Source organism: Cebidichthys violaceus, unplaced genomic scaffold (assembly GCF_023349555.1).
Source record: "Cebidichthys violaceus isolate CVI_PGR_0920_01 unplaced genomic scaffold, fCebVio1.0.p SCAF_16, whole genome shotgun sequence".
In the NCBI taxonomy this organism is placed as follows: domain Eukaryota; kingdom Metazoa; phylum Chordata; class Actinopteri; order Perciformes; family Stichaeidae; genus Cebidichthys; species Cebidichthys violaceus.
Genome location: NW_027176329.1, coordinates 9,680,087 through 9,706,316, shown reverse-complemented (window position 1 = coordinate 9,706,316; position 26,230 = coordinate 9,680,087). Strand labels below are relative to the sequence as shown.

The 26,230-nt window shown below is 39.8% G+C and overlaps 2 protein-coding genes across 10 annotated transcripts in view; one reads left to right on the top strand and one right to left on the bottom strand.

Annotated features, from left to right (window-relative positions):
• akap9 (A kinase (PRKA) anchor protein 9) overlaps positions 1-19,746 on the bottom strand; it is a 59,706-nt gene extending 39,960 nt beyond the window's left edge. For 6 of the 9 annotated variants that reach the window (XM_068711103.1, XM_068711104.1, XM_068711105.1 and 3 more), the window contains exons 1-8: positions 19,477-19,746; positions 10,871-11,143; positions 6,828-6,872; positions 6,126-6,188; positions 4,881-5,021; positions 4,351-4,506; positions 4,071-4,205; positions 1,087-3,957 (exon numbers count right to left, since the gene is read on the bottom strand). In XM_068711103.1, coding sequence (XP_068567204.1) covers positions 1,087-3,957; positions 4,071-4,205; positions 4,351-4,506; positions 4,881-5,021; positions 6,126-6,188; positions 6,828-6,872; positions 10,871-11,143; positions 19,477-19,524 — 3,732 coding nt within the window. In that variant the 5' untranslated portion in view covers positions 19,525-19,746. Of the gene's footprint in view, positions 1-1,086; positions 3,958-4,070; positions 4,206-4,350; positions 4,507-4,880; positions 5,022-6,125; positions 6,191-6,564; positions 6,569-6,827; positions 6,873-10,870; positions 11,144-19,476 lie in introns of those variants that run through there. The other 3 variants (XM_068711110.1, XM_068711107.1, XM_068711111.1) reach the window with 3 other exon arrangements.
• Positions 19,747-23,630: 3,884 nt separating this feature from the next.
• LOC137872396 (transcription termination factor 1, mitochondrial) lies at positions 23,631-25,570 on the top strand. Its single transcript, XM_068710604.1, has 2 exons — positions 23,631-23,709; positions 24,263-25,570. The coding sequence occupies exon 2, from the start codon at positions 24,293-24,295 to the stop codon at positions 25,451-25,453; it is 1,161 nt and encodes a 386-aa protein (XP_068566705.1). The 5' UTR covers positions 23,631-23,709; positions 24,263-24,292; the 3' UTR covers positions 25,454-25,570.
• Positions 25,571-26,230: the final 660 nt, after the last annotated feature.

Here is a 26,230-nt window from a genome sequence, read left to right as displayed (position 1 = left end):
AAATTGATCCACTATAATTTACAACGAAAGGACTCTGAACATCATCTAGTTTGCCTTTATTTCAATTTAGTTCAACCAATGTGGAGTGCTGTTTATTACGATTTTATAACAGTTGATCTGCGTGTGTTGGACTAAACACTGAACCTCATTAAAAATAAACTGCTTTAAGGTCTGTTGTCGATTGTACAAATGTATAAGGACTGACACAAAACAGTTTGTATTATTATAGTTTCAATAAAATGTAATTGTCCCATGCCAGCATAACAGACACATTTACAACTATTTTTAAAGACTTAAAGACATTAAACATGTCACTCTGGACCATATGTAGTGTTCCAACCCAGGATGTGACAAAAACAATATGAAACACGCATGAAATGTCAGACGCTGTAGACTATCTTCTGCCTGGTATAATTGACACAGCTTGAAGTGACACACACACACACACACACACACACACACACACACACACACAAGTGACTCGGGTAAAATGGCTTCTCACCTCAAACCCTTTACTCCCTGCAAGATGGAAAGAAACTAGAATGTACACATTTCAACACAATGGCAGTGATTCAAAGCTGTCAGAAGGCTGTGGGTGACTGTTCTTAAACTCAACATCAAATTCAGTTTGAAAACAACCGGCATCAAATGAAATCAGATTATAAATATTGTAAAATGTTTCCTTTGAATGTAGAAATGAGCAGAATATTGATGTGGTCTTGACACTGTTGCATGCAGGCGGTACTGTCTGTCTGTCTGTCTGTCTGTTTTCTCTTTTTACATTATTCTTCCCACAGTAACAGAGAAGAAATGTCGCTGAATGAGAGAAAACAGTTCAGTGCTAAAATGCCTCAGTCATGCTCAGCTCCATGTAAAAGCTTCATCTGGCTATTACTTAAATCCACACATTTCTGATCAAACATCTGCAGCATTAATTGTGAATATGATATCTTTGCAGCATGCAATTTCATCTACGCTTTCTTTTGTCATGCATCCCATTAATCACTCAAACATGTCATTTAAATCAGACTTAGGAAGAGAGAAAGGCAGCGACTGGAGAGCGGTGAAGTAGATGCGTGTGCCCACCTGTTTGTTGCTGAAGTCTCCGTCTCCCTGGTATTCAGTGGAGTCCTCCTCGCCGGCCCTCTCTCGTGAACATGACATAACCGGGCTCTCCATCTGAGGCTGCATCTCCTGCTCTGCAGCACTTGTTGCTCTCTCTTCCTCCCCCACTGCCTCCTCTGCCTCCTCCCTTTGTTTTTCCTCTCTGCAGTCGGGGAGAGCGGTGCCCACTTTGCGCTCCTGCTTGGACCTCTGCCGCCTCTTGCGCCTGCTTGACCCTGAGGCGGTGGGCTTGTGCGGGGAGGAGGATCGTCCTTCAACAGGTCCCTCCCCCGAGGCGGCCGGAGACGGAGTCTGCGAAAGCCTCTGGAGCTCCGAGGTCTGCCGGATGCCGTCCCTCTCAGATTCGGCTGCCCGTAAGAGGGACTGAAGAGCCTTTATCTCCTCTTGTAAAGACTGAATCTGAAGGTGATGGCCGTCAGAAGAACAAACTGGTTCATCGGCTCGCTCTTCTTTTTTCGCTTTTCTCTGGGCGTCCTGCCCCCATGTCTGCTTTCTCGTAATCTCTCGCTTCTGTTCCGGTTCTTTCCCCAGGCTTTCACTTTGTGCGATGGCCTTCACATTCGCTTGTCTCACTCTCATCAGCTCTTCTTCCAGCTGTCCAACTTTGCCCTCTGTAAACATCAGTTGCTCCGTAACTTCGGAAAGTCTCCCGGCCAGGCGTTCCTTCTCACTCAAAGTAACATTGAGCTTCTCCATTAGCTCGGTAGTGTCTTTTTCTATCACAACCTGTTCCCATCTTTCTGTATTCACGTCCTCCATTTTGAAATCTCTGCTGCTCTCCTCCAGCTCCTGAATCTGGGACTGAAAACTGGCAATTTTCGCCTCAAACTCAAGTGTCTCCTTCAGCGTCCTCTCCTCCAACCGTGTCTTTGCTTCGATAAGACACGTGTACTCTTCCTTTAGCTCCTGATAGTTCACCTCGAAATTCTTCTCGGCGAAAGAGAAAGTAGTCCTCTGCGTTTCGATTTCCTCACGAAGCCCAACTACCTGTCGCTGCATTTGATTGTTCTCTGCTGCGAGTGTCTCAATTTTCTGAATTTTTGAGTCCAACTCTTCTTTCAAAGTGTTGTTAGATTCTATCAATGCCTCTTTTTCCAGTTCCTGCCGTTTCCATTTGCTCTCCCAACTTTGTTCTCTCTCTTTAGTCTGGTTGTCAAGCGCCTCTGTCTTTTTAAGTAACAACTTCATTTCACTTTCCATTTGCGCTCGTTCTCCTCCTCCCTTTCGCAGTTCCTCGAGCTCTACCTGAAGCTCTTGAAGCTGCTGAACGAGCGCATCTGCTTTGGAGCTGTGCAAAGCGAGCTTTAGATCTTCCTTTAGTCCAACGATTTGGTGGAAAAGCTCATCCCGCTCTGTGGCAAAGCTCGCCTTCTCTCTTCGTAACGAATGCAGTTCTTCTTCGTAACCAATGCGCAGCTCATCCGACGCCTTCTCGTGTTTGATAGCGGCTTCATTGAGGAGGTTTTCTGTGTTCAGGAAGTTCTCCCTTTGCAAATCTTCCCTAAGAACAGTTAGCTCTTCCTCGTGACTAAAGAGAAGATGAGTCCTCAGTCGGTCCAGCTCTGCTTCCTGCGACTCTGCCATGCGGTCGAGCACCGCATCTTTCTCCCTCTCCAGCATCTCCAACTTGATCTTGTAATTGGTTACTTCGGAGTCATGTTGTATTTCGGCTTCTTGTGCCGCTTCCTGAGCGGCAGCGAGCTCCCTCTTTAGATCATCGATGGTCTCTTGGAGGCGCTGCAGTTCACCTCGGTGGCTTTCCTGAGAGATGAGACTGTGGGAGACCTGCTCCACTTTTTCTTTAGCAGAACGGAGATCTCGAAGGAGCTCCTCAACCTTGGCCTGCAGGTTGAACTTCTCTTGGGCCACTTGGCTAAACTCGTGTCTGGCTTTATCGTGCGTTGCTTGGGATTGCTCTAATGTCTCTTGGAGTTCTCTAATCTTAGCATTGAGCGTGTCCACCTCAACGCGAACAGTGGAGCTTTGAGACAGTTGTTGTGCTTTTAGAAGCTCAAGCTCAGCGCGATGTTGTGCAGTCATTTGCTCCACTTTGGCTGCGTGCTGCAAATTAACCTCACATTTCATCTGGACTATTTGCTGGCCGTACATCTCATCCAGCTCTGCCCTGAGAAGTTCGAGCTTCCTCGAAGTCTCTTCCTGCATTTGTTGGACGGTGTCGCTCTCAGACAGGCTGCCCTGGTGGCAACGCTTCTGCAGGTCCTCTACGGTACCCATGAGCTGCATGATTTCATTAGAGGACATCCGCTCTTTCTGTCTGGAGGCTGAAAGTTCACCCTTACAGCTTTCTAACTCCACTCGCTCTTTCTCCAATTCCAAATTACAGCTCTCTATTTCACTTTTACAGCTTTCTAAGTCAGACTTCCTGCTCTCCAAGTCATCCATGCATCTTTCAAGCTCCGATTCCTTTGCAGCCATTCGCTGTTGGAGGTCACGCAAGCCTTTTTCAGACGACTCCAGCTCGTCCTCGAGCTGGGTAAGAGAGCAGTCGCGCTCTGAAAGGACTCTCTCTTGCTTCGCTATAATCAGGTCTTTCTCATCCGATGGGTTTATAATATTCTCATCAGTAGTCCTTCCCACGTGAGCAAGTTCCTCTCTGAGCAGGGTCAGCGACAGCTCGTGTTCTGTGATTATTGCGGTTTGCTCTGAAATCAAGAGATTTTTCTCTTTCAGTGTTTGTGCAAAAGACTGCTCCGCCATCCTCAACTCTGTCAACAACTGCTTCTGACTCAAAATAAGGTGTTGTTGTTCACCAATTAGCAGGTCCTTTTCGTTAATCCTTAGTGTGAATGAGTCTTCTGATCGTCCCTGTGACTACAAGGAAAAAGCAATTATTAGAAATGCAGGAGCAACATCGAGAGCATGCTGTGTAACAAGTTCCATTTAACAGAGCATGTCTAAAAGGATCGCACTAGGCAACTTCTTACCATTTCCATCTCACTGAGCTTGAGCTGGAGCTCTTCCAGCTGCGGTTGGTACTGATGGAGCTGCTGCCTGGCCTGCAGAAGATCAGCTGCTGTGCTGCTGTGGCTGGTGTTCCTCAGCGTCTCACCCGCCTGCAGCTGGGAGTGTTCAATACACATATTTATTTCTTATTGAATACATGGATAGCAAAAAGTGGAATAAAATGATAGTGTAGTGACCTGTGAGGGTAGGTAGTGTATGGTAGAATAGCTAATACAACTGAAGTTTAGACTTAGTTCCCACCTGCTGGAACTGAATGTGTAGTTTTTGGCTTTGCTCTGTAAGTTCCAGGAATTCTTTCATGATTTCATCTTTCTCTTCACGAGCCTGCTGAAGATTAGCCGTCAGCTGGGTGATGATGCCATCTCGCTGCTTCAGCGCAGCCTCAAAGTCCTGCAGCTAGAAAAGTCAAATGCAATTATTTAAGTAAAATCCCCTTTTACAGTGAGATAGAGCAAAAATATGTGGAGATTTTCCAAGGACAATTTCAAAACAGCAGTAAAACACACATGCTTGTAAGGCTGAATAGGTGTTAAAAAGAGGCAATGAATGTGCTGATTGTTTAGGCTACACAGCTTTCTGATAAAGGAATAAACAAGTTCTTGCCCTTGAAGTGAGTGTTTTACAGCACGTCATTTACAGCCACAGGTATTCAGAATAGTTTATACAATCTCCACCCTGGGTCTTTTCTATAAGCACCGATAGAAGTTTAGCCTTAATGTAGAGAAGAAAAAGAAACAGTGTGCCCTATAATAAAGTAATAAAACATTTACCTGCTGTACTCCCTCTGTGCCAAACACAGCCCTGATTTCTTCAAGCTCTCGACTCAGCTCCTCCACTGCCTGGGTCTTGGCGGCTAGAGCATCCTCCATCGAACCGCCCTTTGTCACCTGTTGCAAGGACTCCACCTCCTCCTGAACGGGAAAAATATAACTTTTTTTAAAAAAGGGTTTCGGTAAAGCAACCAAGATGAAGTTTTTAAGAATGAGCTTAGCAATTAGTCACCACCATAGAGCGACAGCAGTTAGTTGCAAGAGCCAGGAGCCAGGAGAAGGAATGTGTAGTAAATATGTGAATGTTATCAACTATTGTCTTCCAAACAAAAGGATTGCTAAAAACCAGCTTTAAAGATACAGGTCAAAACACAACAGCAGTAACCCAAAGCAGTTTAGGCAAAGTCTGTTAGTTCTATAAGGGGGAGTTAAAAAAAAAAGCCAGAAAGGTAACTAAATTCATCTAAATACCTGAAGATTAAACTTAATGCTGTCAATGATAACAACAGGTTGTGGGACAAGCAAAGTGGACAAAAGCTACTATATTACTTTTTAAAACATATTTATCCCATATTTCCCAGTTGTCATTAATTTCGTAGATTGCCGACAGATCTGATTGTTGTAGGTTCTCAAAGTAATTAAAAGGGGACACTCCAACATTTAACAAGATAATCAAGAAAACAATCATCATTTGTAGAACACGGTTAAAATATTGCTGTAATTTTATCCTTTCGATTCATTTTTAGAACCAGAAATCTGACCCGACAAGTCTTTAAATCTGCAACAAATTCCAGAAAATAAAAACGGGGTGTATTGATCAGCACCTCCTTGGTTTCCATATCCTCTGTTCAAATATCACCTCTGTGAATCTAAAGACAGAAGCTCTTTGTGTAACTGTCCTCTCTCTACTTTTCTATCGTTCACCTGAATCTCCTCCAGCTGTCACACATACTTTATAACTCAAAAATATCACAAAGCCCTGTTTTGATCCTAAACTTTTCCGCCATTTGAGCTTTCAACATTGTCCTTCATAACACGATTCTTTTTTCCTTTCCCCACTGCATAGCTTTCAAATGCTTAACATATATGTAGGTACATAGTCAAGTGAGTGCAGGATAAAACAGGCTTGGTTAGTGGGTTATAAGAAATCTTGCGAAATCTAAAGTATAAGCAAACAGAGTTACGTCCAGCAGCCAGTGGGTTTGCCAGCAGAGCCGAAAGAACTGCTTCATCAGATTACTGTACCCAGATAAAATCCTTCGAAGGCATCATTAGATTCTCTGTCATCTCATCGTGGCACCCATTTACCTGTTAATTCACAATGCTGTCAGTGAAACATTAAGATTTGGGAGTCGGGACGAAAAAGTCTACATAAATTAAAAGTCAGATTTTCTTGACAAACATTGTTAAATGTCAGTTATAGTATGGACTAAAAACACATTTCAATGATCCTCTTACTGATATAGATTCTTACTCAGACAACAGATGATCATGTGTTAACATGTAGTTACATTAGGATGGCAGAAACTCATTTTTGATGATGCTGGTTTTAAGTAGTGGCATCATTACAAGCACAATCTTTATCTGACTTATAATTTTATTTATGTAGCGTCTACAGTGATCTGCTTCCAATGGCTGTTTCAGTTCTCCACTACCATTTCCAATTAAAACAAGTCAAACAAATCTGACGAATAAGCTGTTATTATGAAAAACAAAATCCACAAAAGTATCTTCAGTCAGTAAAGGGTCCCATACGGCTCTCCATAACAGGACGTAAGCCACAGGTGTGACCATAAACAACCACACCAGCAGCCCTTCAATGTGCAAATTGCGTCAGTGTAAACCTGGCATTGTTAAAAACATTTGGAGTTATCATAAAATCAAAAGGAGAAAAAAAAAGGTTCATATCACATAGTGATATACATATTTTCAGAACGGTCATCTCACCTCTGACGAATAATCTTCAGCAGTAGTGGACATTTCACTCTCCGGCTGCAACAGAGAAGATTGAGAGAATTTGATCAATAGAGAATGTAGAAAACAGGATATATGAGCCACGTAAAATAAGTGATTTAAATCAAAACACATGACAAGTTAAGCAAGTGTGTAGATAGGACATGACAGCCAAAGCATCCCAATAAACATAATCCAAATCAAATATGTCAACTGTTAAATATGAGGGTCTTTTATTCGGTTTTTTTACATTTTGTTGTTACTTCAACATTGGACATTGGTCATAACAATTTGAAACAATGTGTGTCTTATGTCCCATAACGTCTCGCACGCACGCACGCACGCAGTCGTCTGTGTGGAAGTTCTTCAGCGCGAGTGAAGAAGACATAAAACTCGCAATTTATCACAACTGCAAGATCAAAATAAGCAGTGGAGGAACCACCATGAATCATGTGAAACAGCTAACTCAGTCAAACACTTATTAAATTGTAATTCATTCATTCAGAGTACTCGCAGTGACCGTCTGCAGACACTACGGGGTCTCTCTATAGCACAGTCCTGCTTATAGTGAAGCTAATTGCAAACGTTTTCACAGCAATATAAAATGGATATTAGGGAGGGAATCATGACCTGTTTAACTTCTTAACACGAGCTCCAAGAAGCTTTTTATAAGCTCATTAAAAGACACATAATACGAGAACGACTTCATTCTCTGCTCAGGTAGACATTACTCTAATAAATCTTGATATACTGTAGCAAATAGTTGTTTGCCGTTATATTAATGTTCTGAATGTAGTATATTGCTCTTTTAAAACTACTAATGCTAAGATTTTTTTATAGTCAAACAAATATTTAAATAAAAACGCAATAATGTGTTTCCTTATCATGATAAGGGTTATTTACATTAGAAACACACAATTTAAATGCATTTAAATTGTGTGTTTCTATGTAAATAACCACTATAGATAACAGTAAAGGTTTTCACTGACTTCTGGAATATTTTTCAGATGGTTCGGGGACAGCGGAGGCTTGCTGTCAACTGTAGTTCTTAGAAAGAAAATCGGGTGGTCAGAATAAAATAATAATAATAAAAAAATCTAAATAGGCCAAGAAAATTGCAATCTCTGCCCCACAGCTGCTTTCTCACTCCTGCGGAGTAATTACTGCCTTTATTGAAGTCTTTAACTTTTTGGGTTAATTCCTGGGTCATACATTGAAACTGTATGGGGTCCAGAACAATAGTGAAATTACAACTTTTACTTTGCTTTTCAGAGTTTGAGGTGAGGAAGTTTTGCAATCAAAGTGCACAAAGAAAGATACTGGCCAAGTAACACGTGACGTATGAAAATGATATAACAACCTTGTTGAGTTCAGGAAAGTTTGCTTGCAGCTGCTGATGTCTCAGCTGCATCGGTGAGTCAACACATTTGTATTTGCAATTACTTGTACTGTAAAACACTTGACAATGGAACAATTTTGATGCTGTTGTGTTTCCACAGCAACCATTTCCTGCTCACAAAAAGCTGCTTCACTAGAAAAACCTCTTTAGAGAATCAGGTCACATGACCCGGGCCGGTAGACATGGAGGAGAACAAACACATGAGATTAAACCATTCAACTTCAAATGGTTACGTCATTTATCCACGTAAATAATTCTCACACACTGCGCTCAGTGTGGCTCAGTCTCTTAAAATGCAGTTTCATTTGTTAGTGACACAGAACAGCGTAAACATACAGAATGTCACACAATGCTTCAGCCTTCTGTAACAGGAATGTTGCTTCCAAGGTGATTTTTTTTTATTTATTTTTTGCTGTGCAACAAAACATTCAATTAACCTTAAGGTCTGCTAAAAAAGGTGTTGTACGCCCACAGGAATTGGTGATACAGGCCGACGCATCTCAACCCGTTCAAAAGGCCATTGTCTGTTTCCATGGCAACCAGTAGTTTTGCGGGCAAGTACCACATCAAATGTACAGTGGGGTCAGAGACGAGTGGCTGCACAGCGCAGAGAAAAAGAGACCGAGAGGGCTCGGATGATGGCCCTCACATCCGTGCACCTTTTTCAAACTGTTTTAAAAGAGCTGATATAATATAATAATAATAATAATAATAATAATAATAATAGAACATTTATCACAATCATTATTGAGACTAGTGAATGGAAGTTATTGCAGGTTTGAAGCATGTTTGTTACGTAACTGCCAATTATCCTTTCAAATGGTCTTTATGAGAAAACCATGTTTTGAATTAAAGCAGGCCTGGCACAATCAAAACCTTGCAGAAGTTTGTGATTTTTTTATATTTATCACAAAACTGTGGGGCAGCAAACCAGCAGTGTTGTAATGCAGCAGTAGTTAAGCGAAAAAACAACATTACAGGATTATCTTCTATTCAAGCTCTCGTTTCGTCTCCAACAGCACAGCATCGAGTCTGCAGCCTCCTTCAAGGCAAAAGTCTCAAGATACAAGAACACTAATGCAAACTAAAAGCATGCTGCAAACTAATCTGAAACGGATATTTAAGTCTTTTTGAAAAGTCTACTCTTAGAATACAAAAGTCTAATTCGATTTTTTGACAATGTGCATTGTGAGAATCCATAATTGACTGATAATTTCCAAAAAAGGTTTTTGGTAAAAACTCTGTAATCCAGACCCAATTATAAGGAAAAAAGAGGCTTTTCTTTGAAAGAAAAGCTCCCTCAAAACCAAAGTAGTAATTAATTCTGGGAAATGTTATTCTTCACAAACATGTTGAAGTTTAGTAATTCCATGTTTTTGAATGCCATACATCTCCACCTGGTCTCTTCAATTTGATTTGCTTTTTCTTTCCTACATCACTGCTCTCAGTTGTCATGACAGCTACAGCAGGCTCATTAAGCTCCAGGAGACAAAAGAAACAAAACTCGGTCGAGAACAATGATCATTTTCAAGCAGATCTACAACGGGTACAATTACATCTCTTATGATAATGATAGAAAACTAAAGCCATAAAATGCCTGAAGTTAAAAGACTTCACTGGTGCAGGAGGAGCAGACTGACTAATTATTATAATATAGTATTAATCAAATCTGACACAACAGAGACGGAAGAAAGAAACACTTTCTGTGTAATGCTTATTCTGCTACAAAGGCTTCAAATATAACCCAGATTCAACATACAAAACAATAGCTGCAGTCATAATTTTATAAATAATTCCAAAAAACAAAGTGGCATACTATGCAACCTTGTCTTACTGTAACAAGAGGTCTTTTACAATATTGTACACCAGTGGCCATGAGGATTTTACTCTGCTAATAAGTAATTGAGATATCACTCACTTGTTTTCTCATTGGCTGGATCTTAACTGTACCAGTGGGCATGTTAAACCTAGTTCTGAATGGTGATTCTATTCTTCACATCAACTGTAACACAACAGTCAGAAATCCTTCCTGAACAGCACATTTATTTTGAAATTCCACAGGATGCAGATGAATTTTCATCAGTTTACTAATTAGAGGCAAATTTTTACCTTTATCAGTCAATCAACAGAAAATTCACTGACAACTATTTTAATAATAATCGTTTTAAGCAATTGTTTGAACAACAAAATCAAAACTTCACTGGTTTCTGCTTCTGAAATGTGAAGATTCGCTAGTTTTCTTAATCTTCTTTGATAGCAAACTGAATATTTTCTGTTTTTTGACTATGGGATGAACAAAACAAACAATGTGTCAATTTGGGCTTCAGGAAAACATGATTAGCATTATTCTAGGTATTTTCTGACATTTTACAGAAGTCCGTAAAATGTCACAAAATACAAGAAATAATGCCAATTATTAGATTAGTCACTAGACTAATAATCAGCAAATCAGTAGATAATAGATATAGATATTAACTGCAGCCCAACAATTGTAAAATGAAATGAGTTTGATTGACTTTTACTGATTGAAACAGTTCATCTTTTTTCCCCCAGAGTCTTTCCTTTGCATTAAAAATAATAAACGGACGGAGATTCTGTATGTGAATAGTGAACTACTGTAATAAGTTGTTTTGTCTACCTCTATTGTGTAGGTCTGGTCATGCTTGACAGTCTCTCCACTCCGCAGTGTCCTGGCAAAGGTAAACTCCGTGGTACGTGGGTCTGTAGTTCCTTCTGGTGATCCATCTTGTCCTCCACCTGAGACCTCCTCTCTTCCCACAGACGGATCCGGCTCGTCCTCCACCCTTCTCGGCGAATCCCCCTCAGAGTCCTCTCCCAGCTTCTTTTTCTTCTTCTTTTTCTGTTTCTTCTGGGAGTCCGCGTGAGCTTTTCTCTGGCGATACTCAGCCAACTGGACAAGGAAGAGGGGAAAAGGCAATGTTAAAGATAATAAAACACTTTCTGATTCAATGGTGGTCCTTAGAAGTTGGAAAAAAAACATTTTAAGCATCCTCTCAATTATTAGTTATTCTAGTCTACATCTCTGGTCGGAGCTTCCGTTCAGATCTTTTTTTATCTGACCCTAATGCTAAGAACCACCTGCTTTTGTCACAACTTCATTAGTCTGCCTACCAAAGAGTTTATACGTCTAACAAAGAGGAAAAAACAAAACATATGAACCCACTCTGAGTCGAACCAGTTTGGTGAAACTCAAGCGAAACATTGTGTATCCCAAAAAGGCGTCTTCCCCGCTCCAAGTGAGTCGTCCCGCCCGGTGTCCATATGACCAGACACATGCCTCTTGCTCTGCCAACTTCTAATCCTGACTAAAAGGATTGCATTTCTAAACTATGTCAACGATGTCGTCTGAACAGCGATAACACTGATCTCAGATCAGATTTTGTGGGTACAAGAACCAATCTCCACTTCATAATTTAATTTGAGTTTATTCGGGATTGGACTTCACAACAGTATCATGCTGCTTGGCCTGATTCAGTCGTTTTCATGAATTGTGCTTCTAAGGATAAACTAAACTTTAAAATACAAACTTAAAAGTCTTCTGACTGTCAAAGAAATCTTTAACTCATAGAAAATAGGGCTGCAACACCTTTTTTCGTTATTAACCTTTAATAATTGATTTGATTAATAACTGACTATTAAATGTCACAGAATAGTAAAACATCTTCAAATGTCTTTGTTTTTTTGTTTGTCAGGCTTCATTGAGCAGGACGGAGCCGCAGACAAAAGGAGGCTGACTGGTGCAGTTAAATGAATTGTTAATCAAAAGGCTTACAAACTGAGACTCCAAGAAGGAGGCGGGTAAAGGCCAAGGCAACAAAGCCAAAGGAGCTGTGCTGGTATGCGTACCAATGACTGATTGGGAAAGTGAGAACAGGTGAGCAGGAGGTCTGCTGAGAGCAGGGCTAGCGAGGGACAGGTGACACTAATTGACATCGTGAACAAAAGCAACAGGAGTAATTGACATTAATCATCACCGATGACATGAATTATACCGCCTGGTTAGTTACTACTATTGTATTTATTATGTGTGAACAACCGAGGGACAGCAAATAGACGGCAGAGTCAGCTGAGCAGGGCAGACAGCAGGGGCTGCAGGTGTCACAGCACAGGTGTTGATCGGATTGCTATAGATATACTGTGTGTGTGTGTCTATATATATATATATATATATATATATATATATATATATATATATATATATATATATATATATATATATATATATACAGACTGTTGCCAAGAATACCGTGCTAATGCCTGCTCACCTGTCCTGGAAATACCCACGTACCTGCTGACAGGACTCATAATCTTTAAATGCACATAGGAATTCATGATTATCCCAATCATGGATTCACCAGGATCAACTTAACCTATATCGTCCAATCCCTACATACACCTCTAAATATTAAGAAGGTACAGCAAAGTTTAAATGGTACAGCCAAATATCTGGCAGTAGCTAAATCTATGAAATTTAAAAGCATATATTGTGATATCACCCAGCCCATAAATGTCAGTTAAAGGTACCCTGCGGAGTTAGAAGCGCTAGCAATCTTTTCATGAGTGGGTCCTCATTTTGCTTGTTCTTGTGCCTGAGGATGCACATGCATGTACATGTGATGCCTGTAACGTTATGCACATTCCTGCCATTGGTTTTAATAAATTAAAATGATTTACAGGTGTGGCTAATATGCCAAGAAAACCAGCAACGGGCTGGCAAAGGCATGAAGAAGACCACTAGCAAGTTTAAATGTATCCTGTTTAAATTTTTCAATGAAAATCTGCCTTGCAAATTGTTTGTGAGGAATTTAATTAATTTAAAATCTTTTAATAACCTTAATGAGGCTTCCTGAAAACTCAACAGGACCCCTTTAAGTACAATCAACTATTGTTAATTGACCTTAAGTACTTTGCTCTAGGGATGCAAAACAACTATTTTCCATATTTGTTAATATGGCAAGTATTTTCTTGAATGATCAATTCATTGTTTTGACTATAAGATGTCAGAAAATAATGAAAGATCCCCTTTCAAATTCCCCAGAGCTTACGCTCATCGATTTTTGATCACCTTCTTTATTTGACCCACAGTTTACTATCATATAAATATATATCACACAGCAAATCCTGACATTTGTGAAGCTGAAGTTTGATGTTTGTTCTGGCATGAATGCCAAACAAACAATCAATTATCGAAATGTAGATCGACTAATCAATTACCAGCTGCCTCACCAACTATAGAACATGCAGCACAGACTGTATGCACCACACTCCTGTTGCAGCATATCAGCATAAAATGAAGCGCTGTTCGACAGCTTTGGTGGTGCTGCACAAAAGGTTGAAGGCCGACACGACAGAGCTGAGAGTGGGCGTCGCGGTCACCTCCCTCCGCCTACAACACACAGCTCAAAAGCAAAGGGCTTCTGATCTGTGCCTCTGCACCTCCACACACACCCCAGCCCTCATCTAAATATACCCATCTATCTGTACTTCCACAAGAGCTTTATCCATCAAATACCAGGAGTGAGATATGAATGAATGTCTTACAGGATGGAGAATCTGGTGATTATGACAACAGGCAGGCTGTGAAAACACAACAACTAAGCCATCCTTTAATTCTGACTCAGTCGGTATCAGACATTAGTAATCGTAGTGGATACGCGGTGGACCTGCCAGCAGAAATCACCCTGAGTTTTGGAGCAGTCTCGGGAAACCCAGGCTTTCGTTGAGCTGCTTATCATATCAAGCTGCCCTATTTGGCTGGGCCCAGCAGAGCATTGGCAGAACATATGGAGCACTGGAGCCTGTGTACTGTCGCTGTATCACCATCTGGGGACAGAGACTACGTAGGTGTATCACCATCTGGGGACAGAGACTACGTAGGTGTATCACCATCTGCTGTCTGAAAACATTTACACAGGCAGATTTTTTTACACAGGTTTTTTTTATTTTTTAGAATCCATGTCTACTACTAGTGGCTGATTATCAGCATCAACAACAAGTGAGTTTGATTTCTTTCAGCTGGTGGGATGAACTACATTGCAATTACAATCTGGTGTTACTGGGAGGCGTGGAGCGACAAACAATGACTGTCAGAATGAGCTCGGATGTGTGTTCATGTGTGTCCTTTTATTTGCTTTTAAACAAAAATCAGTTTCAACAACCAGGAATTTAATTACTTAACTTTTGGCCCAAAACAAACATTACTTTCTTGTTATTTAATCCATGAACTGTTTATCAGTTGACTTAATAGAATGTGTGCTATATCATGAGATATATCCATATCTCATGATTATAAATTACAATACCATTAAGAATATTTTATCCACTTTTATCTACCTATTTTGATTTTCAGGCTTTAACTAGAAGTCACTCCTGTCAATTGTCATAGCAATGTCAAAATCGGAAGAAAGAAACTATCTAAAATAGGATTCATAGAAATAAAAACATATGACTGCCTTATGTGATGCATGATGATAAGTGAGGAACACCGCTAGCGAAGCTAATGCTTCACTAGCATTTGTGAATTGATGACGAATGAAAAGTATTTTTCAGAAGATCAAAACAAAAAAAGCATACTGCACAAGTCTGTTCAAAACACTGGAAGAAGTACTACATGTGATGCTTAATATACCTATGACATATGTTGTTTACATTTGTGTCATTAAAAGAGACACGGTGCTAAAAATACTGAAGCAACACTGATATGCAGTAGTGCAGTGAAGGGGGGGGGGTCATGTGTCAATGAGACTGTCAGCAACATTGTGTTAGTCAACACCCAGCAACTACAGAATAAAAATCATGTGCTTTACACACACATTCCAGATAGCGATCAACAATAGATAATCGCCCTGAAAACACCTCTGACCCACCTGGTTCATGTCGTGGGCAGAATAGTCAGAAGCAGGAATTGTCTTTAGTTTATATATATATATATATATATATATATATATATATATATATATATATATATATATATATATATATATATATATATATATATGTGCATATATAAATCTCACAGACATACAATGACCTGTAAATGACTCCTGCTCTGAAGTCTCTTCCCACTGCTAAGGCTGCTCTGAGTCATTACGGTGGTTTATTCTGATTCTCAGCACGTGCATGTTGTCTGTTGAACAAGGAAATGCGGTTCTGTTTAATCTGCAGGTCCACAAATCACCCTCGCTTCTCTCAAGCAATACCTATTTTTCCCAGCCCTATACGTGCCTTTGCAATCAACAAACCTAAGCCATGATCAAAGTGAAGTATCCTTATAACGTCTGCTGAGAACAAGGTGCTCGTGCATCATCATCCTCCTCTTAATGACAACCGCCACAGTCTACCTCCCAACCAAAAACAAACAAACAAACAAACAGGGCAGCAAGCAAAAGGGAAATGTCTTTGAAGACGGCTGCTGTTCCAATGAGCCACAAAAGAAACACAGAGTTCAAAAGGTAAATATTCAGTAACTTCAGCTATATTGTGGATTCTGGCCCGTTGGAGAACATGGCTGTACAACATGCTGGGTTTCAATCCAGCCAATAGGATGATTCCCCTCGCAAATGTAATGTGCTGACTGGACTTTCTGAAGTTCCTATAAACCAAATCATAACATCACGGGGCCGTCGCTGTAGCTTCTTCAAAGTACAATTAATCTGATAGACAATTGTGACTTTTGAGATTGTTTGGTGCAAAACCACTTTTGCATGAACTCAGTAAAACACCGTAGTGCATGACCAAATAAATCAAACTGAAAGACTGCTAAAAACATTCTGTTCCGCTATTTTGGGCACACAGAAAACCTTTTCTCTCATATAATAAAGTGACTCACAACCAGCCTCTTTCGTGGTGTGGTGTCTCTACATTAGTTATCAGCTGTGGTGTGCAGCTGCAGCATCAGATGACTTTTGTACTTTCCTGCTTCTACAGCTTTTCTGCAAGATGCTGACTGTTAAAAAAAAAAAAAAAAAAAACTTTTGGTAAATATCAAAAGAAGGGCAAGGACTCCTCTCAGTCACCACAAAAGGCTCTAGACGTGCACAGTAAGTTAGGTTTCCTCCAGGTGGCAGCTAATTTAAACTGGACAGCTGTTAGACTTTCACATTCAATTAATCACAGGGCAATCCAATCTCAAGCCACACAGCACGACATCACATGAGCCTCAAAAGCAATAAATGTTATTTATTCAAACATATAGAGGTCATGAAGACTGGAGCGTAAAAGTAAACCCTCCAGTGCCAATAAAGCCAATTAACGAGATGAACAGGCCGCGGTGATCAAAGTGTATTCATCATATAGAGCTGTGCAGGGTGACATACATGATTAGGATTAACCATTCAGGCCTACGCTAAGCAGATCGACTTGTACCTTTGCTGCCCTCAAAACCTCCAATGAGGACGAGCTTTAGGCTATTTGAACTTCAAGAAAACCGAGGATGAACATATATTTACTCCTGTTTAGGCAATATTGTAATTTGGTTTGGAAATACTGACAGTAAGGCTGTAGCACAAACAGAATGTAACAGTCAACAAGTGCAGAATTACAAATAGCATTATGCGTCAGATATTCACTGCCCTAATGCCTCTTTTTGCAGAATGGTACCAAGCTTTGCAAGTAAACAAATCAACTTGTAAATCTATAATAACGGCAGACACTGGAAGTTACAAACATACTTTTTAATCAGTGACCAGTAGACAACATCAGAGAAGCAGAGAAACAAATAAGCATGCCGTCCTCCCTGAATGATGCGCGACTCCCTCGGGCCAAATTAAAAACGCTGCAGTGCCCCTGAGCCAATCGGTAGGATTCTGAAAGTGCTGGAACAGCAAATGAGCCGGAAGGTTATTCCCTGAAGTTTTATTAAAAAGCTGTGCAGTTCAACGTACTGTGTGTGCCGGACTAAGGGCAGGACTGATCTACAGACAAAAACATTACAAAGGAAACAACATTTGAAGTTCATTTCATTACATGGAGACAATTAAAGATGCCAACGTCTCAACCTTTACTGTTAAAATAAAACATCTCTCTTTGATGTTTCAGTTAACAAAATGTAACTGAACCGAACTACACAGGCAATTTACACAATGTCTTCCAATGTGTGCCACCATAAGGCGACTTAAGCCTTGAGCAAGCATCTGCAAAGTCTGAGTTTGCGTGGTATGGACCTGAAAGAGGTAAGAGACCGGTAGAAAGGAAGTAACAGAGAGATCACGTTTACATCCCCGCAGGTGGAATATCCGAGTCAGTGAGTTTCTCTGACCCAACACAAAATCGTTCCACCATCTTGAGCTCATCACTGCAGTGTCTTAAAAAATATCACACTCACAGCTTTATGTGCTATATAACTGGAGTACTGCGCTTGAAGAAGTTGTGCACGAGTAACTCCATTATGCTGGTAATGCACTTGTCAATGTGGTTCCATTTTGCCACAGAGAAAAGTGAAAGCAACAATACATCTGCAGCTAATGGGTTGGAACAAAGGCCCGGTAACAACCAGCCGACAAGGAACGCTTCATTGTCTGGAGTGACTCAACAGGCACTTGCTCGGGACACACGTCATTCCAAGCCGGCTACACAAAAGATGATCGACGGTTCTCCTTTCACTCACGTTAATATGAACTCAACCTGGAACAATCACAGCAGCTAATAACGCCGTTAGTCCTTTTAGTTCTTTAAACAGCTTGTTTGAATATTTCCCCATTGTTTGGAAATTTAGAGAGGCCGTTTGTCAAGTCAGCATCTTCCCATAGATTTCAGCCTGGACTCAATCCAAGCTTCCAAGATCCATTGTAACTTTGTGAGGCTATTAGATCAAATAATAAAGCCCTGGATATCCCTGCTAACCATTATAAATGTGTTATTCAGAGAAATAGCTTGTGATGTCTCTCCCCTGTGTGAGAGGGCATGATGACATAGTACTGTGTGGAAAAAAAAAAGCAAACCCTCCTGTAGTACAGAGGGGTCTTTTATAAAACAAAATGCCAAAGCCATAACCAGGGAGATGGTGGTTTTCACGGTCTCTCCCGCTGTGCTAATCTAAAAGCCAGAGCAGCAGCTCCAATTTGACACCGGGAGTGACAAAAAGAGACACCAAAACACAACCTATTAGATGTAACTCTGCAGTGTCAGGATGGAAAGAGTTTGGACCTTTTCAAGTCCACCTGAAAGAAATCATTCTTATTCTCAATATCCAACGCTTTGCAAATGTTTACAGGGAATAACAGCTGGACAAAAACTGCAATATTAGGATGGATGAACAGTTATATAGCGAGTGATTTGTGAATTATGGTGATGACTTTCTCTCTCTGTTGCACATATGCTTGATCCAATGAGCCACATGTCTTGAGGGTGTTATTATCATACCCTATGTTATCTATTGCATGCCCAAAAGTGGAGGTTGGCACATCACATCTCGTTAACATCTCATAACCAAGATGTTTGGGTTATAAGATATCATTAGAGCTGCAGCAAGGTCATGCAGTACCTCACCAGGCAAAGCCACAAAAGGAGAGTTAGCATCGCTCAGACAGAGCGGTGCACCATTCATTTAATTGCAATTTTCAACATAAAAACACAAATTTCTGTGTCAACATTTTTTAAAAATGACATGGACGTCAGCCCAGGTTTACAAGGCCAAATTAAGGACAACATGGTCCTGTTGTAGCAACTGTGTTTTACATCGGTCACTGGAGGGGTGGGGGGTTGTCCTCCTGACCCAAATGTTGCTGCTGCTGATTGATAACGCCATGAATGTAGCACAAGTGTGGCATGTGGGGGCAGTGTTTCCTGTAGCTAGCGGGGGTATAGGTCTTGTAAATCCTGTTACACCAGCCTGTCCGCCTCACCTCAGGTAGCTTTTACAAGCCTCTCGTAACGACTTCCCGCCTGACTCGTGGGGTGGTTAAGTTAGCACTATGTGCACACGTTTCAGAAAAGTAAAATGAAACACTGCTGTAACGTTAGACATGCAGCATGACAAAGGAGTCTGTGGCTAGCAGTGGCTATGCTAACATCCCCGGCGAGCCAAACCCCCCCTCCACCCCCGGCTGTCAGAGCAGGGCGCATGTTTGGTGGGACTGACAGCTGAGAGGAACATAAGAAGAAGGGGAGGGGGCCCAAAAACAGCTGACAGACCCTGCCGCGAGGAAATAAGTTGTCGACAAGATGGATTTACTACTTTACATCAATGATAGTTATGCTAACACCAAAAAAACCTGAGAATCCTACCTTTGCTTTGCCGGCCTCCAGCTTCTTTTGCCTCTCCTCGTCTTCCATCACCGCGGTCCCTGTGGCTGAAACAAGAGGGAGACTGCTTCATGCGAAATATCGGCGAGAAAAATCTAAAAACTAACGGTTTATTATGTGTCTCGTCCGGCTTCCTGCTGCCTGCCAGTCGCCTTTTATTAAGTGCAGTCTCCTTGTTGGTAGTCCGCCGCCATGTTTTCCACGTAAACATGAGACCCAACTATGATGACGTCGAGTAGGTAGCTTCACAACCACGCCCCCTGGCATTCCACCAGTGTTGCCTTCAAGTGCTGTCAGAAATGTCGTAATTACTTCAGATAAAAACGTTCACCAACCCAGTGCTACACAGTTTTAGCATTGGTAGAGGAGATAATTAGACTTTAAAAGTAGCAATACCATGGTACAAAAGTGTGTTATTACAGATAAAATAAGATAATCCTTTATTAGTCCCACAGCGGGGAAATGTATAGGATTACAGCAGCATACAGTGTAGTGCAAACAAGAGACATAGTAAAAAAAAAAAACAAGATCAAAAAAGTATTATAAATAAGTAATAAAACAGTAAAGAATATTAAGTATGTAAAAAAGTAAAAAAAAATCCACAAGGACAAGTCCTGCATTCATACACATCAGCAACAAAATGTACTTCAAGTATGTAATGTAAAAAATATATTTATTAGGAAAAATTGCAATATTCTGAGTGTTATATTTCTAACACATTTTAATAGGTTACTATTATTGATGAATAAACGTGTAAGCAGCATTTTAATGCAGTTAAGGTGGGGCTCATTTTAACCACTTTACATATTATTTAGTACTTTGATATAACAATCCAGCATCAAATGGAGGTACAGTACTATAATGAATGCTCTTAGTTACATTCCACCACTTCAGCCTAAACAGTTGTCTAAAATGTCTTAAACAAACCACATGGCTCTGTTATTTTTGTTATATTCACTTAGTTTTTTCTCATATTTTGATCTATGATGTTTGGAAGAATCTGAATTTATAGAGGCAATAAAGACATGTCAGAATCCTTTTATGTCTTGATGTGCTGTGCTTTTCTTAATAATTGTTAATGATATCATCAAGACATCTAATGGTTTTCATAATGTTGTCTGAATCCTGCTCAAAACGTCTGCTCAGTTTCTATGGTAACGGGAGGAGAGAGCTGTCCTAGTTGAGATGTTTTGTTTTTAATACTAGATATTTTCACTTCAAGGCTGTGTTCCTTTTCTTCTTCTAATAAACACTTCAGCCATCAGCTCACATTTTACAGCATGGCACTTGATTGGACTATTCTGAGCACATTTTAAACAACCGTGGCGTATACTTTGAAAAGGAAACATTTGAGCCTCCTTTAGTGGGACAGCAGGTAACACGATACAAGCATCAGCTTCTAGGACAGATAAAGGACACAATGTCCAATATCTAATTCACAGACAGACTTCAAGTGAAATGTATTATTAATAGTTTATATATCATTAGAACTGGTTAAATGGTATATTATATGGTATCTGTTCTGCAAACATGTTCAGAATTCAACTTACAGACGGATTTGTAAATTCAGTTCACTTCATTCATTCATTCTTCTACATGAATTGTTTTTTGGTGAATTGGTGATGTAGGCAGTAGATTTTAAAGATGCTGAAGTAATTGTTTTCTATTTAAAGTCTCCTTTTTTGATTATTGTATATTTTGTTTTGTCATGTATTAATGCAAAAAAAACTATAGCCTGCAAATAAATCAATAATAATACAAATAAATGTAGTGATTCCTTTATTAGGTCCAAATTCTCCACTGTAACTTCGACCCTGCAGAGGTAACAATTTGTTTTATTACCAAAGAAAGATTTTGGAGAAATATTCTCATATTAGATACTACTAGTTTAAACTTCATTCCCCTAAAACATACAAATTATATTGAGTCTAAGAAAATTTGCAGCTTGTGTAATGTATGTGTATTTGTAAAATGTAAACTCAACTCCTGGTCCTTTAAAAACATCGAAACTCACAGAGATCAAACAATGTTTGTCCTCAAACAAAGATACCATCATGCAAAAGTTTCCCCTGCTTCTTAGAAACATTTAAAACATACCAGCAGCAGCAGGAGAGGATGCTCTGTGTCTTCGGCTGACAGGAGCCGAGCAGCTTATAGTCTGGCAGATTTTGAATTCCACCCATCTTCTTTTAGACATTCTTACCAATTTGATCCCACCTGTGGACACTCGCTGTTTGTGCAACGGCGTCTACAGGAACCACAGAGCATTTGAAAGTTTCGACAGTTTCTGAATTATTGATTTACTGAAGGAGTACTGTGTCAGCAGTTACCCAAGCAACTTTACCAAGTAGGCCACAACAAATGGACCTGGACAGAAACCCATTTAATATTAAAAACACTACAGTACAGCAGACATATCTCTGAGTGGAAGGAGAGCTACTCAGTTGCCAGTTCATTAGGTACACTAATCTGAAGTTTATCCACTCCAAACAACAGCCATAGAATATAATAGAACCGTAAATGGAGTGAACTAAATAATAGAAACCCTTTTAAATACTATTGATTCACTCTCCATCTAGAACAGTTCCAACAAAAGATATGGTATAGATACAGCCCTGCAATACCCATTTGCTATTGCATTGTGTCATTTCAATGATACAAAAATGTAATGTACTTGGAGATGAGAAAAAAGTCCTTCATCAGGATAAACGTATATATATGCTCAGTAGCATTTCTGTTCCTTTTTGCTATTTGGCGTACAAGTCTTTTGAAAATGTTTTTTTTGATGGGGGTATCTTGTAAACCCATGTGGCGTGAGCCAAATGTCTAGCATGACGTGGCAGTAAAAACAAACTTGCTATTAGACTGCTTTATAATTTTAGCTAGCTGTACAGTGTGAGATATGGCCGTGGAGGCACCAATAAGCTACTATAATGTGCAAAAGATGAAAGATATATGAATTGTCTCAGTGTAAGAACAAATTCAGCCCTCTTCCTCGTGTATTTTCTTCTCTGATTGGATCAAGGCATGAACATTGTCCATAAGAGCTGCTCCCTATCACATCATTATGCAAACACAGGCTGAAGTGCTTTGGACAAGTGCGAGAAAAGTGGAAATGTGTCATGACAAATAAACCGTGTTGATGACTGAGACAAAATTAAACTGAGACCCTATCGTGAAGGAAGCTGTTTTCACTAAAACACCACGCTCACTTCAATCTAAGAGCGGTGTGGTGAAAGCTCATATGCATAATGGAGATATCACTGTGCTCTATTAAAATATTCATGAGTGGTGGGACTCATCAGTAAAGAGAGGCTATGGGTCAGTAGGGCTTTTAATGCGAAGCTGTCAGCCACAACACATGGCAAACGTGCTGTTGTACCTCATGGGCATACAAGGACGTCAGCTGTGTGTTTGGCACAAATTAAGTATTGATGCCTGAAACAAACCGTCCAATATACAATTTATCATTTTTTATAATTACACTGAAAACAGTAAGCTGTCCACGTAGCACAATACCGCTATGAACGGACTTGAAAATCTCATTGTAAATGACTGAATACATAATACTTTTTGTGCACAATGAAATTATTAAGACCTTTATATTGTTTCTGTCAATTTGGTAGTTTTAACAACTTAAATAGGAGTTAACATTCAACATGTGCAAACAAATTAATAAATGGTGAATGTTTAAGGCTGATTCCAGCAAATATTATTAAATTAAATTAAAATATAACTAAAGTATTTATTATAGCTTCACCAGAGCTACATCCTTGCAGTGTGGAGAAAGCATTACACGTTTATGCCATCAACAGCAGAGATAACATAGAAAATATAATTGAAATGTTTATTGAATTGATAGTATGAGAGGAAAATAATCATAATACAATCTAAAATCCTGCTTTCTGTCCTGAAACATTACTATTGAGTGTATCCTATGACAGGTAGAAATGCGTAAAAGTTAATTTGAAGTAATTTGCTATCTAGTGGTTGAAACCATAGATAGACTGTACATATAGGTTAGAAATGAGCATAGAGTGCTTTTAAACTCCAAAACGCTAGATGGCGGTAATGAAGCAATATACATCTGGATTATTATATTCTCGGACGACAAAATCTCGCGAGAAGACGTTCACGTTTCCGCCTTCACGGTGAGAAATGCCTAACTCCTCCACCACCAGAATGTTGGTGGCAAAAAGAAACCTAAAGTACATGGTATGTGTTTTTATTTAGTTTCTAAAAAATGGCTATAGATTGAGACATTGATAAATGTATAAATAACTGTAACGTTTCAGTTACGAGCTGACCTGGACTTTCTATTCAGTAATTTAAGGGTCTCTCAACAGTTGAATATTTAACGTTAAAGTAACGATGCGACCTACCGACAGACTTCATTCAGTCAGTCGGACTGTTTATCACTTAAATGTTAGCTTGTAAATAAGAATACGATGGTTCCTGTGTCAGGTTTAACGTTAACGTTGCCCGTTTCCCTCACAGTTAACATACATTTACGAGCTTGTATAGAATATATGCAATATATATATATATATATATATATATATATATATATATATATATATATATATATATATATATATATATGAGTGATATATCAACACTGAAGTGGTGTCAAGACCTAACATTACAATTAAGTGCAATTTTGAGGCACTTTAAAAGACTACTTTCAATTTATGCTCCTTTTTTTGTACACTTGTTGCTCTATATTTATCTGACAACTGTTTGATAAATATGTTTATTTTTCCTTTAGGTCCACTAAAACCTGCCCTCCTCATTAAAAATGGCAGCAGTAGCTGGAGTGAGGGCTCTCCTCAGCTTTCAGCGATCAGTGACGTTGCAGCGCAGCTTTGGACACATTCCGGCTCAGTCGACGTCAACCTTCCTTCCCAGGGGCCTTTGCAGCACCCCTGCAAAAAGCAGTGAGCCAAAGCCGCCGGTGACCACGGAGAATGAATCTCTGCTGGAGAATCTGAATCTCATGGGAGTTGACGTGAAGATGGCCCGCCAGCGTCAGCCTGGGGTGCTTCGTAAAGCTTTCACTAATGAGCAAGGGCTCGCGAAGTTCCTGCAAGGTAAAGGCGCCAGCCGCAGAGTAATCGCCAGCATCATATCCCGTTACCCGCGCGCCATCACTCGCTCGATCGAACACCTGGAACAGCGCTGGGAGCTGTGGAGAGACATCTTCAAGACCGATGGAGAAATTGTGAGCATCCTGGATCGCTCACCGGAGTCTTTCTTCCGGTCCAGTGATAACGGGAACTTGGAGAAGAACATAGCTTTTCTGACCTCGCTGGGACTGAACACCAAAGACCTCCATCGGCTGCTGACCACGGCGCCACGGACATTCTCCAACAGTTTAGAGCTCAACAGGCAGATGGTGGAGTTTCTGGAAGACATCTGCGCAGAACTTGGCGGGACAAATCCGGAGCAGTTTCCCAAATCTGTCATATCCAGAAACCTTTACATTCTCATCCGAAGCACGAAGAGAGTCAAGACAAACATCGATATCCTGAGAGCTTCTCTGAAGTTGAGCGATTCAGAAATGCTTGCTCTTCTTCAAGGCCCCGGGGCAGAAATACTGGACCTTTCCAATGAATATTTGAAAAAGAATTTCAACAGTCTCCAGGAGAGGATGGTTTCACTTGGCTGTCGGAAAGCTGACATAAAGAAACTAATCCTCAGCTATCCAATGGTTCTGTACATTGGGCCGGACACGCTGAGCTCTAAACTGGACTGTCTCCTGAGAGGAGGAATAACAATGAAGCAAATACTGGACAAGCCCAAAGTTTTAGACTACAGCACCGAGAACATTACAGGGCGACTCGGGGAGCTGCAGAGAGTGGGCTATGACTTCCAGAAGAATGGCATCAACATCCTGGACTCCAGCCGGAAGCGGTTTGATGCAAAGATAGAAAGACTTGGTGCCTCACCAGACGACTGAGTGAAACTGTCTGTATTATGATGTTGTATAATGGTGGATGCTGCCTTTACCTGAGCTTTGCTTCAGGGCAGTCATTTTTTCCTTCATGTAGTAATTAAAATATGATTTCTGACTTTGCGGATGTCTCTTTTGTAATGTTTCAATATATCTGGTAGGGCTACAATGACAATCTAATTATAGATGAATCTGCTGAATATTTTTCTTTAAAATAAAATTACAATTTCCTATACTCCAAGGTCACATTTCAAATTTCTTCTTTTTCCAACCAATACTCCAAAACCACAAAAATATTGTATTTACTATCACAGAAGGCAGCAAACTAAAACAATGGATCAACTATCAGTTTCTGCATACATTTCTGATCTTTAATAGCTTTGTACACAAAAATTGATTTGCATGTGACTCATTTTTTTACTTGGTCAAAGATGTATAAATGATATGTTCAAATTCATGTGAGGATGCAATCTTAAAATAAAAGTGATATCCAAAAAAGCTGACTAAATGTTTCAATTATTATTGTAGTTCTATTTTGTAATGAATTACTGAATTTAATTTTTAGTTTTTATATATATATATATATATATAAAAACAAAATTTAATTATATATATATATAATTTAATTTTTGGTTTATTTATATATATATATATATATATATATATATATATAGTATCATTTATAAACTGAAACTTGTCATGTATATTAAATGTAATCTGATTACATTTTATCCCTGGACTACCTGTAGAATTCATTAGTTACTCTGAAGGTTACGAGCTGTG